At 48.9% G+C, this 14,905-nt stretch overlaps 4 protein-coding genes across 4 annotated transcripts; 2 read left to right on the forward strand and 2 right to left on the reverse strand.

Moving 5' to 3' along the window:
* Positions 1 to 482: 482 nt before the first annotated feature.
* On the reverse strand, positions 483 to 786 carry N7518_006433 (con-10 family general stress protein; the record flags this gene model as incomplete). Its single annotated transcript, XM_057187360.1, has 2 exons — positions 483 to 608; positions 661 to 786. The coding sequence occupies 2 exons, from the start codon at positions 784 to 786 to the stop codon at positions 483 to 485; spliced, it is 252 nt and encodes an 83-aa protein (XP_057039063.1).
* An 837-nt stretch (positions 787 to 1,623) lies between these two features.
* Positions 1,624 to 2,355, reverse strand: N7518_006434 (uncharacterized protein; the record flags this gene model as incomplete). Its single annotated transcript, XM_057187361.1, has 2 exons — positions 1,624 to 1,968; positions 2,029 to 2,355. 2 exons carry the CDS (start codon positions 2,353 to 2,355, stop codon positions 1,624 to 1,626), a joined length of 672 nt encoding a protein of 223 aa, XP_057039064.1.
* Positions 2,356 to 6,608: 4,253 nt separating this feature from the next.
* On the forward strand, positions 6,609 to 10,115 carry N7518_006435 (putative serine/threonine protein kinase; the record flags this gene model as incomplete). The annotated part of the gene is made up of 1 exon (XM_057187362.1): positions 6,609 to 10,115. One exon carries the CDS (start codon positions 6,609 to 6,611, stop codon positions 10,113 to 10,115), a length of 3,507 nt encoding a protein of 1,168 aa, XP_057039065.1.
* Positions 10,116 to 12,052: 1,937 nt separating this feature from the next.
* crzA (putative C2H2 transcription factor Crz1) lies at positions 12,053 to 14,411 on the forward strand (the record flags this gene model as incomplete). The annotated part of the gene is made up of 2 exons (XM_057187363.1): positions 12,053 to 13,346; positions 13,399 to 14,411. The coding sequence occupies 2 exons, from the start codon at positions 12,053 to 12,055 to the stop codon at positions 14,409 to 14,411; spliced, it is 2,307 nt and encodes a 768-aa protein (XP_057039066.1).
* Between the last annotated feature and the right edge of the window lie 494 nt (positions 14,412 to 14,905).

A 14,905-nucleotide genomic window follows, 5' to 3' on the forward strand; every position in this document is an offset into this window, starting at 1 on the left:
TTCTCACCTTTTACCTTTTACCTTTTACATTTTAAGGTCGTTCATCACGGAACATCCCGAGGCTATGTACGATCTACACATGCATGCTTAAGTTGTATGTAGACATGCATATTGCCAAGATTAGGAGCGGAGCGCGCTAAATCCTTGCCTATTCCCATTCTAGAAAAGGATGGGCAACAGGAAGAGAGCTAGAAGATTCTTGAAAAAAATAGCTTAAGACGTTCTAGATATGATATATTTCTTGGGCATGGAGACTAAACGTGAATTAAATGTGAAATCTCGCTCAAAAGTTAAGCAAGAAGCCCCAATTTCACCATTGAAGTGGTTATAAACGAATGTATAAGTGGACTAGACATGTCTTTCTCGTAATCCTTAACGTTTCAAGTTGATTTCATTTCTTTTTACCGCATAGCTAAAGGGTGGCTGAGGCTAGCAACTTGCAAGCCACAGCGAATTCCGTGCCATGCCATGATAAAATCACCTTATTCCTCAGGCTGGTCAAGATGATGGACGGCATGACCTCCTTTCCGGCCTGCTTCTTTGGCTCTCTCGCTTCCTGGCTCGAATTTTCCACGTGAAGCATGACCGCCTTTCGAGGCAATGTTCCTCTTCAGAGTCGTCAGTTTGCTATATTTGGAATAAGACACTGCTTTTACTAACCTGCTTCTCCTTATCCATATGGGCAAATCCGCCGTGGTGGCTAGACTGTCCACCCTTACGAGCAATCTGCTCGACCTCTTCGTGAGGACGGTTGTGGAAATTACCGGGGTTGGGGTTGTCGACCATTGTGAATATGTACAACATGTACAGAGTGGTATTATGATTGTAAATAGTTTGGAATGTTGAAATGCGTGATCCGATGCCAAATTAGCTACGTATTTATATACAACTCCATATATGTAACGCCACGGGGTGGCTGTTGACAGATGCGATGGAGTCACTTTGACGTCTATTCAGCCCCGACTTTTCTATATTTGCCTCCACTGAGAACTTTGCCATAGCCTCACAACGATCCGCCCAGGGGAGTTTCAAGGAATATTATCAGCATCATAAGAGGAGGATATCAATGCCAATTTCTGTTATATCTGTTATATCTGTTATATCGTGTTATAGGCCCAAGAGCAAGTCAGAGCTTGGCGTTGAAGAAAACCGCGTCACTATCTTGTAAATATATTTAGTCCTCGAAGATCTCGAAGATCGAAGTGCTATAGTAAACAATCCTATATATCCTTAGACAACAAGGATAGGCACATATGATCATATATTCGATATAATTAGGACCTTGAGTCAAAAAGCTCAACATACCCAAAACCATGGTAGATGAACACATGGCATATGACCTCAAACATAGATAGTGGCAACCTTGGTGAACGTCAAGGTACCAGGGATATCTTGTAATTGCCTAGATTCAAAGCCTAATGTTGTCTACGTCGATATTCGTCACGTCGCCGTAATTGTGTATTTTGACCAAATTCGTGGATTTCCGCCTCAATCCAAACTAATACACCAACCTTAACATATAACTTATACGATAATGAAAACCAATCAACAGCATTTCATATACAATGTCCGGGAAAGAGGTCCTTTGAATGTATACAGCCTGCAAGGCTCATACCAGCGAATTTATTTCGTAGAGGGATTAGGCATCCCCGAAGTATCAGGCCACTTACGGAAGAGGTCCGCCAGATGATCCATCGGCGCCGTCAGAAGCCCCACAACTGTCTCGTACGGAGGCTTGTCTGGTGCGCTAGGGTGAGAACGCGAAGGGACGAACATCTTCGTTCGTCCAAAGCTCTTGGAAAGGCCCTCACTCTCCTCTTGAGACAACGCGTCCTCCAGTTTAGGCAAATCTTCAGTCTCCTCCTCTTTGATATGTTCGGCAAGGTCCTCCATCAGCTCCCTGACAGCAGGAACAAACTGCGTATTTGAAGGTGTCATGTTTTGGAACGCCTTCAATTGAGTTTTAACCTAGACCCATCACGTCACGTCAGCACTATGATAGGTAGGTAGCAGAGGAGCTTAACTTACTTTCTGATGCTGGTCACGGTCCTTATTGGCCATTTCCATGCCACCGGGGAGAAGTTTCTCGAAGAGAGGGTAAACAACAAGCTCTTCTCCAATGGAGTGCCGAGCTAGTTCCCAGGTGAACAGATTCTGGAAACGAGTTTGTTCATCCTCGTCCTTGGAGGTGATTATCTTGCCATAATACGATTCAATATCCCGGTGATCTTTTTTGATCGTGTCGATGATGCGGGGTGTCATGGCAGTAGGAGTTGCAATTCCACGTCTCTGGGCAAGACGTGATACGAGTTGACTGAAAGTAGGGGTTCTTGGTGCACAAAGGGCAAAAGTCATTGTGGCCTTGGAAGGGGAGATTCACGACAGCAATCTCAAGTTCTCAACAAGCTGGAACGGGACTCCTTATACTAAATGTAAATTGAAGCACAGGTAAATACATTGCAAATCTTCATTTGTCTATCTGCCCGCTAGATCATACTGACGTGAAGTAAATGCATGTGGTATAGTAATGGAAGATATGGTATTTGCTGGGATCCTATTCAAGCCTAGACAAACCCGAAAGTGGTAGATTGATCTTACGTCTAATGGGTGTCATGAGTGCCATGTCACATTTATATAATCCTAGAAGCTCACCTGCGCACCTAGGCACATAATCTTGGATATTTATGATATCACATGTAATTCGGGCAGTTTCTTTGCGGGAAAACTATCCGTCATCTTTGAATCATCAATGGGCTCTTGTACGCAGCTGCAAATAAGCGCCTGGTAGCTGGTGCTTTAGACAGAGAGGAAAGTTTTCCGTCATCCGCACCGTGGTCATGTACCAATCAGGACCATGTTTCACAGTGCACGCTATTGACGGTGCTCTGATCCTTTTACAAATCACACTACACTTATTGGAATGGTAGTTTATGTCTACTTCAGCTAGATTCTGCCTGTCGGAACTAGCGTTCAGCTTCTAATGCCTAGCAATGGGTACTCCCGGGTTGACATCTTCCTGGCAGCCCTAAGCACCCTCATAAACCAGCGATGTCCAAATCGGGCAACTTGCAGCTGCGGCCTGAAATCCGGTACATACAGCTATATATGTAGTGTCTTCATGTGAAAAAGAAGCAAAGTCTTGGACCGCAATACCCCGACACGGCACCATAGATTCTCCGGCTTACATCCAACGTTAGCATAACAACCGAGCTAACATTTGACTTTTTATGTGTAGCTAGTTCGCATATATGAAAATGGGCTGTCTGGATAGTCTTATTAAGAGAACTAGAAAAGGAGTAGACATATGTCTAACTATGAACAGAATGTCCATTATAAGCGTGGAGTATGTCCTACAATCCCAATGGAGCTAGCGGTGTAAGTAAATATCTATCTCGCTTATTAAAGGCAACAATACGAGACCCGTGCATGGAAGAATGCTCGAGCGGCGGCTACCATCGTCAGTCACCGGCGTTCGGGGACGTCGGTCTCATGGCTACGAGAGGCGAAGGGGAAAGCAAATATCAGTGGAAAAGTCAGTCGGCTTCAGCCAGTCGATCTTTACGGATAAATGAGATCGGACAGGTGGTTCATCCATGTTCGGCAACGATAGGCAAATATTCGATACTTTGTGATCGTGCACTTTGCCTTGATGTGGACTATAAACGGGGGTTCCAAGACAAAGTCGCCACTTGGACTTGTATACAATCACATGTGGAATTCAGGAGGTTAGAGGTATCGACAGGTTATTCTAATTTATGGTTAAGTACTCAATACCTTCGATGCTCACCCCAAAATCAAAACTATTACGGAATAGAGATCAACAGAGGACAGCAATCTAAATCAAACCATATTGCACCGTGCCTGTGCATAAACACCGTGCAATATAGCGCTAGTCCACCGGTGTCTAATTTCCGATGCTCCGCTCTGTTAAATTGTAAATCCGACTCGACGTTAACACAGAGTAATAAGGCACCAGGGTGTGCACACGCCCAGTCGACTGGGACTCAATCAGAGAGGGAGAACAAAAAGCCACCTTACCCCTTTTGTCACACAGCAGGATCAACACGAGCAATTTCCCTCAATAAGCATCAGCGAAGCCCGAAATGGATGAGGGATATAGAATTGGGAATAGTGTTGTGCTTCCCGGTGAGCTTTGGCCATGCTCGTCTTCGTGTGCTTTGATCGCTTTTGCGGTGTAGGTGGCGCTCGGGGACTGTGGGTGCTGTAGGTACATGCATCGTGGAGAAAGCAGAGTGATGTTTTGAATCTGGATGTGGAATGGCATGAAATGAAGACGGGATATGCAGAATAAAGATTATTATTTTGTTGAAACGGTCAAGGTGTCGCCAACCACCCGGACAATTGCTCATACTCCAACCTCTAGGTCCTTTCTAGGATTAGCTTGGTTTGGAACCGCATGCATCGGCGCCGGAAATGGCTGCAGAACGTGTTGTCTCGGATATTCAGGCCGAACTTCCATTGCGCGGGGCAAACTGTACAACCATGGTAGGAATGATTGGTAATTCTTGCACGCTCTACCCCTGTGCTATAGGATGACGATTATTGCTCAGAATGCGGCATATAACGATTGATCAGCCATCTTCCCGCTCTACATGCGACAGCGAGGGCATCTGCCCATCCACTCGGCTACATCTCCTGATAAACGGGCTAATATACTAGTTCGAGGGAATAAGTAGACTACGAAGTGTGCTCATTGAACCCCGCGATTATATGTCTACCGTAGTCGGCTTAGCCCTCGATCGAGTGATCCCCCGCACCGTAAGTTGTGGGGCATAGCTTCTTATCTGGAGTCTGGTCCCTGGGCATCTCTGATTCCCCGGAGAGTTCTAATGGCATGTCATGACCTTGGAATGCAGATAATGTAAGTCGGCAAATTACCGATCGTACTTCAGGGTTACACGCAAGAAAAGAAATCAAGGACATAGGCCAAGATGATACAAGAGAAAGAAGGCTAATTAGGGGGCCAGACCCCTATATGACGTCGAGTATACGGAGTCGCGCACAGATAATTTTATGCACGGACAGCGGATTTCATGAGGATTTCCTCCCGTAAAGAGCTTCATGCAGGACGCCTCCCGGAGCCTGGGAGTATTCTGTAGTATTATAGTAATATATAGTGTTACAGTATACTACATGGCATATAAGCTTATAACATCCATATAACATGTCATATATATGTACAAGTCGGAGTGTACAAAGTACATCCAAAAAAGAGTAGAGTTCCATCCATGGATACACTTTTGCCTTTTCTTCAATTGATTGGGACGAAGACATAAAACGGGAAAAGACATCCTTGATACAACCCCTTATAATACAGCTTCCGGTATTAGGGCCCAGCAGTTCGGGCAGAAGTTATGAGCGAATATACGATTGGAGGTAAAATGATCTATAGCCAGGACCGGAGTAAGATGGTCTGTCTGTAAAGATGCAGGCCTCGGAGCCGAGGGAGTCGAGTTGGAATAATAAAAATAAGAATCATCACACGGTTGGGCAACCATGGTCGGTCATTTACTTACTTGGCATTCTCACGATGGCTTCCAGTCTAGGCTCTTTGCCTACATACTCGCTGCAACCTGTCATGGTCCATGGGAATTAGGCTGTCCACGGATGAGTCCTCGACGTAAGGACCCAAGCCCAGTGGCAAATCCGCCACTGGGGACAACTACATTTACAGGATATAATCTGTATATTCTATATTCTATATTCTGTCTATAAGATATGTATTATGGATGCACCGAATAGTAGGAGTACAAGATTAATCTGCAAACAGCGCGGAATTCCAGAGCTGATAGCCCCACTAGATATGGCTAAATCCTGAAATCTGATATATTCAATCCCCCAAGTAGATCAATTGGCAGTTCGAGCGTATCCCTTTTTCTTTTTTTCACTTATTTTATAATCCGCCATTCGGTTCACCGTTGACTTGGTAAACTTATCTTGTTTCTTGGCATCCCGATCATCGCTCTACCATATTACCCAACCTCCCCCTTCAACTCTTCAACTCTCCCCTCGACTCTCGGTCTCTCTACACATCTTTTTCTCTTCTCTTTTCTTTTTTTTGTAATTCTTACAGCTGCTTGGCTGTCTTGCCTTTCCTTTCCACATTACTTTCGGATCTCTTATTCTTGATTGATTCCGATCTCGCTCCCCCCACCTCCACATCCCCCGAGAACTGGCCATCCGAATGAGCCAAACCCCGAATTATTTATAGCATCTGTTGTCAACGGCACTCCTTTTTTTTGACTCATTTCCCCACGTGTGGATGTGGGATCGTCCATATCCTCGTGCAGTAGCAGGTCTACCTCGTGTCCTTCCCCCCTAAGGCGACAACCCGCTGTCCGGTACACGGTTTCCGTTGCCTTGTCGCCATCCCTATCGACTTCACGAAAGTAATGCCGACCTGTTTGTGCGTGCAAACAGAGCTTTTTGTCAGCTCACCTTGAATCAATTATTTACGAGGGAAACCCCCGCAAAAAAAAAAAGAGTCGAATTGGAGGATGTTCAATTAGGATGCACAACTGCACTCGGCACAGCTGCCTCAGCCCCCTCCCTTTGAAATAATACCACACAGGAAAGAAGAAGGGAATATGACAGAAAATAGATCCTCGCAAGCTGGTCTGGAGGATCCAGATCAGCTGGCTCGGAATCATGTCTCAAAAAATCACAAGCGAGATCTCAGCCGGTCCGACGAGTCATCGCAACTCCCATCTGCGTCGAACGACCAACTTGAGTATCGCCCCCAATCCAAATCATCCGCGGAACAACCATCTATCATCACCGATGTCTCGGAAGCTACCGCGACTTTCCGCCAGGCCTTCCCCGGCGTTGGTGGTGCTCGGGCCCCCTCGAATCGCTCGTCGTCGAGTTCCCTACAAGCCCTCAACGAAGGTATCGTGGTCGATGTCCGATCGGAAAATGGAAGCATTGGAAGGAGCACTCGACGAGCCTCGAGACACTCGGATAATCAATTACCAGTTTACCCCGATCAATCCTATGCCTCCCTCCAGTCTCAGGTGCATCCCACCTACCACCCTCACCTCGCCGAACCAGATCCGCTACCCAGACACTCCTATGCCCGTGGTGTTCGTACTGCGGGCAACACTCCGATATCGAGCCCCGGGCTCTTCTCCATGAGACACTCTCGCATGGGAACGCCATCCGCGTCGGACGATGACGTCTCAACGCGAAGCTCACTTCTCCATCCGTCACATCTTCAACCACCGAAGGAAACACACACCGCCGAAGTTGATCGCGACATAATCACGGGAAACAAAACCATCAATCAGTATGAAATCCTTGAAGAGCTTGGACGTGGTGAACATGGCAAAGTGAAACTAGGCCAGCATATTGCGACTAAGCAGAAAGTTGCCATAAAGATTGTCCAGCGGTACTCCACCCGCCGTCGGTTAGGCAAATTGGGCAACCCAGAAGACAAAGTGAAGAGGGAAGTGGCTATTCTGAAGAAGGCGCGGCATCCAAACGTGGTCAGCCTGCTCGAAGTCATCGACGATCCGAACCGACAAAAGGTGTACATTGTGCTGGAGTACGTTGAGAATGGCGAGATTGTCTGGCGCAAGAAGGGTCTACGAGAAATTGTCCACGTCGACAAGCTACGTCTTGAGCGGGAAAAGAATGGAATTCCAGACACTCCCGCGTTTTTGGAAGAGAGCCACCAATTCATTCGAACGGCTCAGCATCTGCGGCGGCAACGGGAAAGGGCTCGCGAACGCATTGAAGCACAGGCTGCCGATGCCCAGCAAGGACCAATCCCTGCTTGGAGTTTGGAGCACGGTGCGGAGTCTTCAGACGAGGAGGATGACGAGTCTGGTATTCCCATGAGGAGACCATCTGTTGCAGTAACAGATGACTCAAGCCCATCCTTCACGCAGGACCCGTCTCTAAGTGCTATCGAGGGCAGCATGTACGGCGCATATTCAGACATCCCGATCGAACGACGTTCCAGCACAGCCTCTAGTAGCTTTGGTTACGCACCATCTGAACCCGAGTGGTCTGCAGAGGGCGATGACATGGCATTCGTTCCTTGTTTGACTATCGATGAAGCCCGCAGCGCATTCCGGGACTCGGTACTTGGCTTAGAATACCTCCACTACCAAGGCATCATCCACCGGGATATCAAGCCGGCGAATTTACTCGTCACCAGCACTCATCGGGTGAAGATCTCTGATTTCGGCGTTTCCTACCTGGGACGCCCAATGCGGGACGAGGAAGAAGAGCAGGTGGGCGAGACCGACGCAACGGAGTTGGACGATGCGCGTGAATTGTCCAAGACCGTTGGTACTCCAGCCTTCTATGCTCCCGAACTATGTTATACCGGCGATGACTTTGTGGAGACTATTGGGTCGATCCCCAAGATCACTGGTGCCGTCGACGTTTGGTCGCTCGGTGTTACATTATATGGAATGATCTTTGGTCGCCTACCTTTCGTTTCGGATGATGGGTACAGCATGTTCCAGACCATCGTTAAGAAGGAAGTCTTCATTCCACGGAAGCGCCTTGTGCCCGTGATGGATGAAGCGTCCGACTCTAATCAGTGGAATCTGAGAAATGATGATGAGCTCGTCTATGAGGATATCGACGATGAGCTATACGATCTGCTCATGCGTCTGTTAACCAAAGATCCGATCAAAAGAATCACCCTGAAAGAGATCAAACACCACCCTTGGACACTCCATGGTCTTCCCAACCCTCGAGTCTGGATTGAGGAGACCGACCCTGCCTTCCAAAGTAAGGGTAAGCGCATTGAGGTTTCGAATGAAGAAGTCACAAGCGCTGTCAGCAAAGTCCCCTTCATTCAACGCGTTCGATCTAATGTCGCCAAATGGTTCGGCAGCAGATCGAAGGACAAGGAATTCCGCAAGCGCACATCGAGCACAACACCATCTACCGAGACCCTGTCCTCTGCCTCAAGTAACAGCACATTTGGAAAAACCTCCCGCGACAGTCATCGCTTCAGTTTGCGAGGGGACGAGGAATTCTTCCGGCCACTCAAATTTGGCAGTCAAGGACATCCGCTTGCCCAGAGCGTTACTGCAAGCCCGGTGGATGAAGGTGATTGGGCATCTTATTTCGACGGCGAGCAACCAGCTGCAGCAAATCTTGCTGCTGCGACTAAGCTTGCCACTCCACCTCCACGCCGACCTGGTCCTCCTCGTCGCGCACGGTCTTCAATGTCCACAGCAGAATCCGCAAAGACGGTCAAGCCATCCAGTTTCGATACTCAATTGACGGTTCGGCCATTTTCCATCATCGAAGCCCTAGGTCCTACCAACTTGGGTAGTCTTTTTAGTGGAGCTACTCGACGGGCATCACGAGGCAGTCATAGTCGGCACAATTCTCCATCTGGCGAGTCGGCATCTCGACATGGGGATAGAGAACGTCGCTCTGCTGAGCCTAGCATCGCTGTCAGCAATGCATCTGCCCATGGCCAAGTGCGCACCCCCGGCCTGTGGCATGAGGAGAAACACTCTTCTGCCCAGCAATTGACACACAGGCGCAAGCGATCTTCGAAGATCGAGGATCCATCAGCTGCAGAATCTCTCAATCTCACAAGGAATGCACTCCTGCGTCGTAGACGGAGCGACATCGATGCAAATGAAGGCGATACTCTAAGAGTTGACTACGCGATGTACTCTACTGAATCGCTCCTTCTACCACCTATCACTCCAGCTACCAACCAAGGGTGTGCCGCCGACACTAACAACGGGCTGGCCACTTCCACCTCGGCCACTGTATCTTCCTCTTCTGCCGACGACTTCACCAGCGGCATGTCTCAGAGTGCCTCCCACCCCAGCATTCCGTCGGTCGTCTCAAACGCATCGTCTCTTTCCGGTGACGGTTACTCGGTCAAGGGAAATGACTTGGACGAAGTACCCTCTATGCTCCGAACCGGAGAGACACTCAAACCCCTTCGTCCTCATCCGAACTCGCCCAGGTCGTCCGAAGAGGATGAGTCGAGGTACTACTGCGATGACGAGGACGAGGATGAGTCGGAAGATGAAGGCCTTGTGATTGGAAAATGCAAGCCCCCTCCCAAGGCTGCCGCATCGAATATTCCGTCGCAGCCATCGAACTGAAATGTGACCGGTCCCGATCATTCCAGTCCAGTCCACCTCTTTACATTTGATCCTCCCCGCCTACCGCATTATCAACCACCACTTCCTCCATCCCTCGACACTTCCTTAATATACCTAGTGAAGTTGTTGTATATCACCGAATATCGTTTTGATACTCTTTCCATTCCGGTTCTCGGCAGGCTGATATCTGGAAATTGTTCCTAGAAATTGTTCCATACATTCTACATGGTTCTGTACATATACACGAACACACGTGGATATCCATCGATGCCTCCTTGCGAAGGGCTTACTGGTGCCCACCGACCGGCTGCGTCTGCATGTCTCTTCTGTTCTGTTTTGTTGAGTTCAGTCTCTGTGACTATGAATATGGAGGGCAGAGAGTCCCACAGTGCATTTCATGGGTTTCTCTTTTCTTTCTCTTTCCTTCTGTTCTTCTTTCTTGGTCTTATGCATGAATGAGGGGCCAGATTGCTTTTTATTTTCTAACTGTATGTAATGTTGACTCTGTCAAAACCGGGCGGGTTGGGTTTTGGTGCCATATTTTGGATTCCTTGATCCTCGAGGGACTCCAGAGTTTGTCTCTTGGGGAATTTGAGCAATCGCGACATGACATGACTGATATATGATGCTGGGAGGCAAGACGTCTAGCGTGTGATGAAGAAATGAAATATTTGGGGTTCTGGGACTTTTGGTTTTATCCCTCCCCTCAGACGAAATTGTTTTCCACATATTGTAGAACACCCCTTCCCTTGTACGGTAGTCTCCAACCGCCAATGCCTTATATCAGATTTCCTCCGAGCCTTTTCTAAGACGTAATGGGGTTTCCTTCCGCTTTCTATGGAAGATAGTGGGTGGATAATGCGGAATTTGGGATTAGTTGCGATGATAAAATTTCCGCTGCTTGGTCGACTGATCAGGCTAGGGCTAGTCGGATACATTTGATGAATGATCTAGGGTTTAGCCACGTCAGATTTGATACCTAGCTAGAACCAGAGGCTTATGCAAGGAGATATGTGAAGTTAGGCAACAGTCAGGAAAGCCAGGAAAGATCGAATGGAATGTACAAGTATAGACAAGGCAGACTGTTGAAGTGCGCCTTGGCCAATAGCTTATATCCAGTATACCTAAATAGGACTAGCGTCCATGGGCCTCAGCTGCGTGGCTGTGCAAAAGCTAAAGCCAAGTCTTCTTTAGCGCTAACTAACCCCTCCACTTTGGGAAGATCGGGGAATGCTTCACGGCCTAACATGTGTGTATATTCAACAGGCAGCGCCTTTTTTTCCATTTGAATCTCTGAGAATTTGTATAAAAATAGTCTGTGTTCGTCTATCTGTTATCAGGGTGGACACTGATAATGCCAATGTGGGGAGAGATCTGCTTTAGGAGGAAACTTGTACGGAGTAGAAGAAGGGAATTCTTTCTTTTACTCTTCGCGCTTAGCCCCCACAGGGAAATATTATCGGAATATCATATATTAAATCAATCATCCCTACGAGAGTCCTCCGTACAGCATTAGAGTCTACAGCACGCGAGTTGCTATACGACAAGACGTGTTTGACCTAGACCGCCTTGCGCACGTGAAAACGCCTGACCTTCAACTCCTCCCTCATTTACTCTCTATTGCGGACATCTCGTCAAACTCAAGGTATCCTTGCTCTTAGAGATGATGAGGCAGTCTGCCGACCGCTGACAACTAGCTCAGAGGCTCCTTCGCGTACCGGACCCGATTCTGGACCCTTGCGAATGACATCCCACTACGTCGTCAGACACCATTCTTCCTACATCACCGGGCGTCCACGACCCTGACAGGCTTGCCTGTCTAATCTGCCCCGTCGCTGAATCTCTGCGCTATATTCTATCCCTGCTATCCCTCGTCTCTGATCACAGGTTCAGCCTGGCCTTCGTGAAAGAGCCCCCACCCACGCGCATTCGCAAACATGACCTCGCATGACCAGAACCACGGCACGGCCTATTGTCCGGAGCATGACCAGAACCACGGCGCGGTCTATTGTTCGGAAGATATGAAGCATCGGAGCATGAGCCCTTCGCCGCACGGCCAACAATATCACGACCCCAACTCCGGTGGACTAGGAGTTGACCCCTCCTCCATGGCCGCTTATTCCACAAACCTCTCCTATCACAATCCCGACGGCAGCATTGGTGGTGCTGAAATATATGGATACCCAAACTACCTTACCGGGGCGCCTTTCACACAGACATTATCACCGCTGGCGGGCCAGGGCTATACTCCAACCATCAATACCAACCTTCCGATATCGCAGTCGTTCGAGACAAGCCTGGTCAATCAGCTCGAGCACTCTTCGACGGGAATGAGACGGATGCAGGGCGACGAAAACTTCTCCAATATGCTCAACTCCAATCACCCAGAATTGGACTTTTCTCTCTACCAGAATCACAGCCCCAACAGCGCTTCCACCCCCGAGTACGATTCTTCGTTGTTGCTAGACCCGCAAATGCACCAGCATCAGTCTATCAACCAAGTGATAAACCCCGCTGATCTAGTCAGCCCCATCTCTAATCCTTCTGTATCCTCGCATCCATCGCAAGATCAGCAACATTCCTCACCTGGCCCCATGTCCCCTCCAGGGTCCACGCCGGGTGCATACTATACCCCTCGGCATTCACGGCACACTTCGCTTGACCCGGCTACTGCGGCGTATTTGAGCGCCCAGTCAGGTCCAGACTGGCAGTCAGTTATGAATAATGTTTCCTTCCAAGGCCATCGACGTGCACCGTCCGAGGTGTCCGAAGTATCGTCGGCCAGCCACTCCCCCTACTTGTCTCAGCACGAATTCGATGGCATCGAGAACAATGCATCGCCTTCTTTGGTTCCCCAAAATGATCCAAATCTTTACGACAATGGCCTAGGCATGGAATCATTTACGTTATCGGAACAGCATCAGCAGGGGATCAGTCCTCTCCACAGCCCATATATCTCTCCGCGGTTGATGCCACAGCAGGGGAATGAGATGGTGCCGAATAATTCATATCTCACTCAGTTCCCCTCTGCGCCGACAGACATGTACGGAATGCCCCAAGAAGACATGATGAACTTGGGCCAATTGAATAACATCCCGGGCGACATTGGTCAAGCTTCACAGATGGCTCCTCCATCGATCAATGTTGAGTTTGCCCCGCCATCACGAGCTCCAAGCTTCGGCCCAGCCAAATCAACGGCAGACTTTGACTCACTGAGCCCTCCGGCTATGCGTAAGTGACGATTTACAACAGTTTGATTCGTACGATACTAAACAGAACTTAGGATCCCGTGTTCGTAGCAAATCTGATCCTTATCACCCTGCTTCCCGCCCACGCTCTCCTGCAACTTCAGCAACTTCTCTAGAGCCCCGCGCGCCTGCCACCCCACGATCTTTGTCCCCTGTTGGATCGATTGGCTCGCGCAGTAGTCCTAGTTCGCGAGATCCCTCGCCCTCACGATCAAACCGACGCCTCTCCACCTCATCAATCGAGAACCGGAACTACATCCTAGATCTCGCCGATCCACAAAGGCCCGGAGCAGTACCCGGGGAGCCAAAACGAATTCAGAAACACCCAGCTACCTTCCAGTGCACCCTATGTCCGAAACGGTTTACCCGCGCATACAACCTGCGATCCCACCTCCGCACCCACACCGACGAACGACCATTCGTGTGCACAGTATGCGGCAAAGCATTCGCACGGCAGCACGACCGCAAACGCCACGAAGGCCTCCATTCCGGCGAAAAGAAATTCATCTGCCGCGGCGAGCTCTCGCGAAGCGGACAATGGGGCTGCGGCCGCCGCTTCGCCCGTGCGGACGCTTTGGGCCGCCACTTCCGCTCCGAGGCGGGCCGGGTATGCATCAAGCCTCTTCTGGATGAGGAATCGCGAGAGCGTGACCGCGTCTTGCTAGAGCACCAGCAGCAACAGCAACAATCGCCATCCGGCCATCTCCAGCCAATCCCCCAGCCGCTCGTTATGCCCAACATGCCCGGCATGGATGGGCAATCGACGGGCAACTTTATTCTTCCTGCTGCTCTTCTGGCGCAATACCCGGCTTTGCAGACATTGCAGTGGGACCAGATTTCGGCTGTGGGTGATGATCCGAGTGATATTGGTGGGCGGAGTAGCTTTGATGCTAGCTCTGGTGGGGAATTTGGCTTTGACGAGGATGATTCGGGGATGGGCGGTTATGGTAATAACCATGGGGGTATGTACGGTGTCAATAACTCTGGTCAGATGCTGGGGGTCAATTCTGGGGACCCTGGGTACTCTGATCAGAAGTGGACTGGATGACACTGGTTCTGCTTGCTGTCTGTTCCCTCCTTCTTTCTTTCTTCCTTTCTTCTTCCTATTTTCTTCTTTTCTCTTTTTCCTGCTGTTCCAGGTTTCAAAAGGTTATTGCATGATGCATTCATCTGCACAAAGCCGATTCTTTTGCTTTCGATGCTGCTAGTATAGAAAAGGCTTGTTGGCGTTCAGATATAGGATGCTCTCGGAGATGTCTGAGGATTTCCGAAGCTCGGCAATCAGGACATATGATTGTCTTGGTGTTTTGTTTTTCTTTTTCTGGTCTTTTTAGACACCGGTGCTTATTATGCCGTCGTTTGGGTCGTTCTCCTTCTCTTGATCTCCCGACTTCCCCTTTGCAGGTGGTTACTGTTCTACCCATCTCATTACTTATGAAAGAACCAGGCATCATGATGCTCTTTTATGATATTCCCATGCTCGTTTCATGCCCAACTTCTTTTCTTCCCTTCTTTCTTTCTCTTCTTCTATCATGGATTCTG

This window comes from Penicillium psychrosexuale (assembly GCF_028828465.1).
Source record: "Penicillium psychrosexuale strain IBT 29551 chromosome Unknown utg000004l, whole genome shotgun sequence".
NCBI lineage: Eukaryota > Fungi > Ascomycota > Eurotiomycetes > Eurotiales > Aspergillaceae > Penicillium > Penicillium psychrosexuale.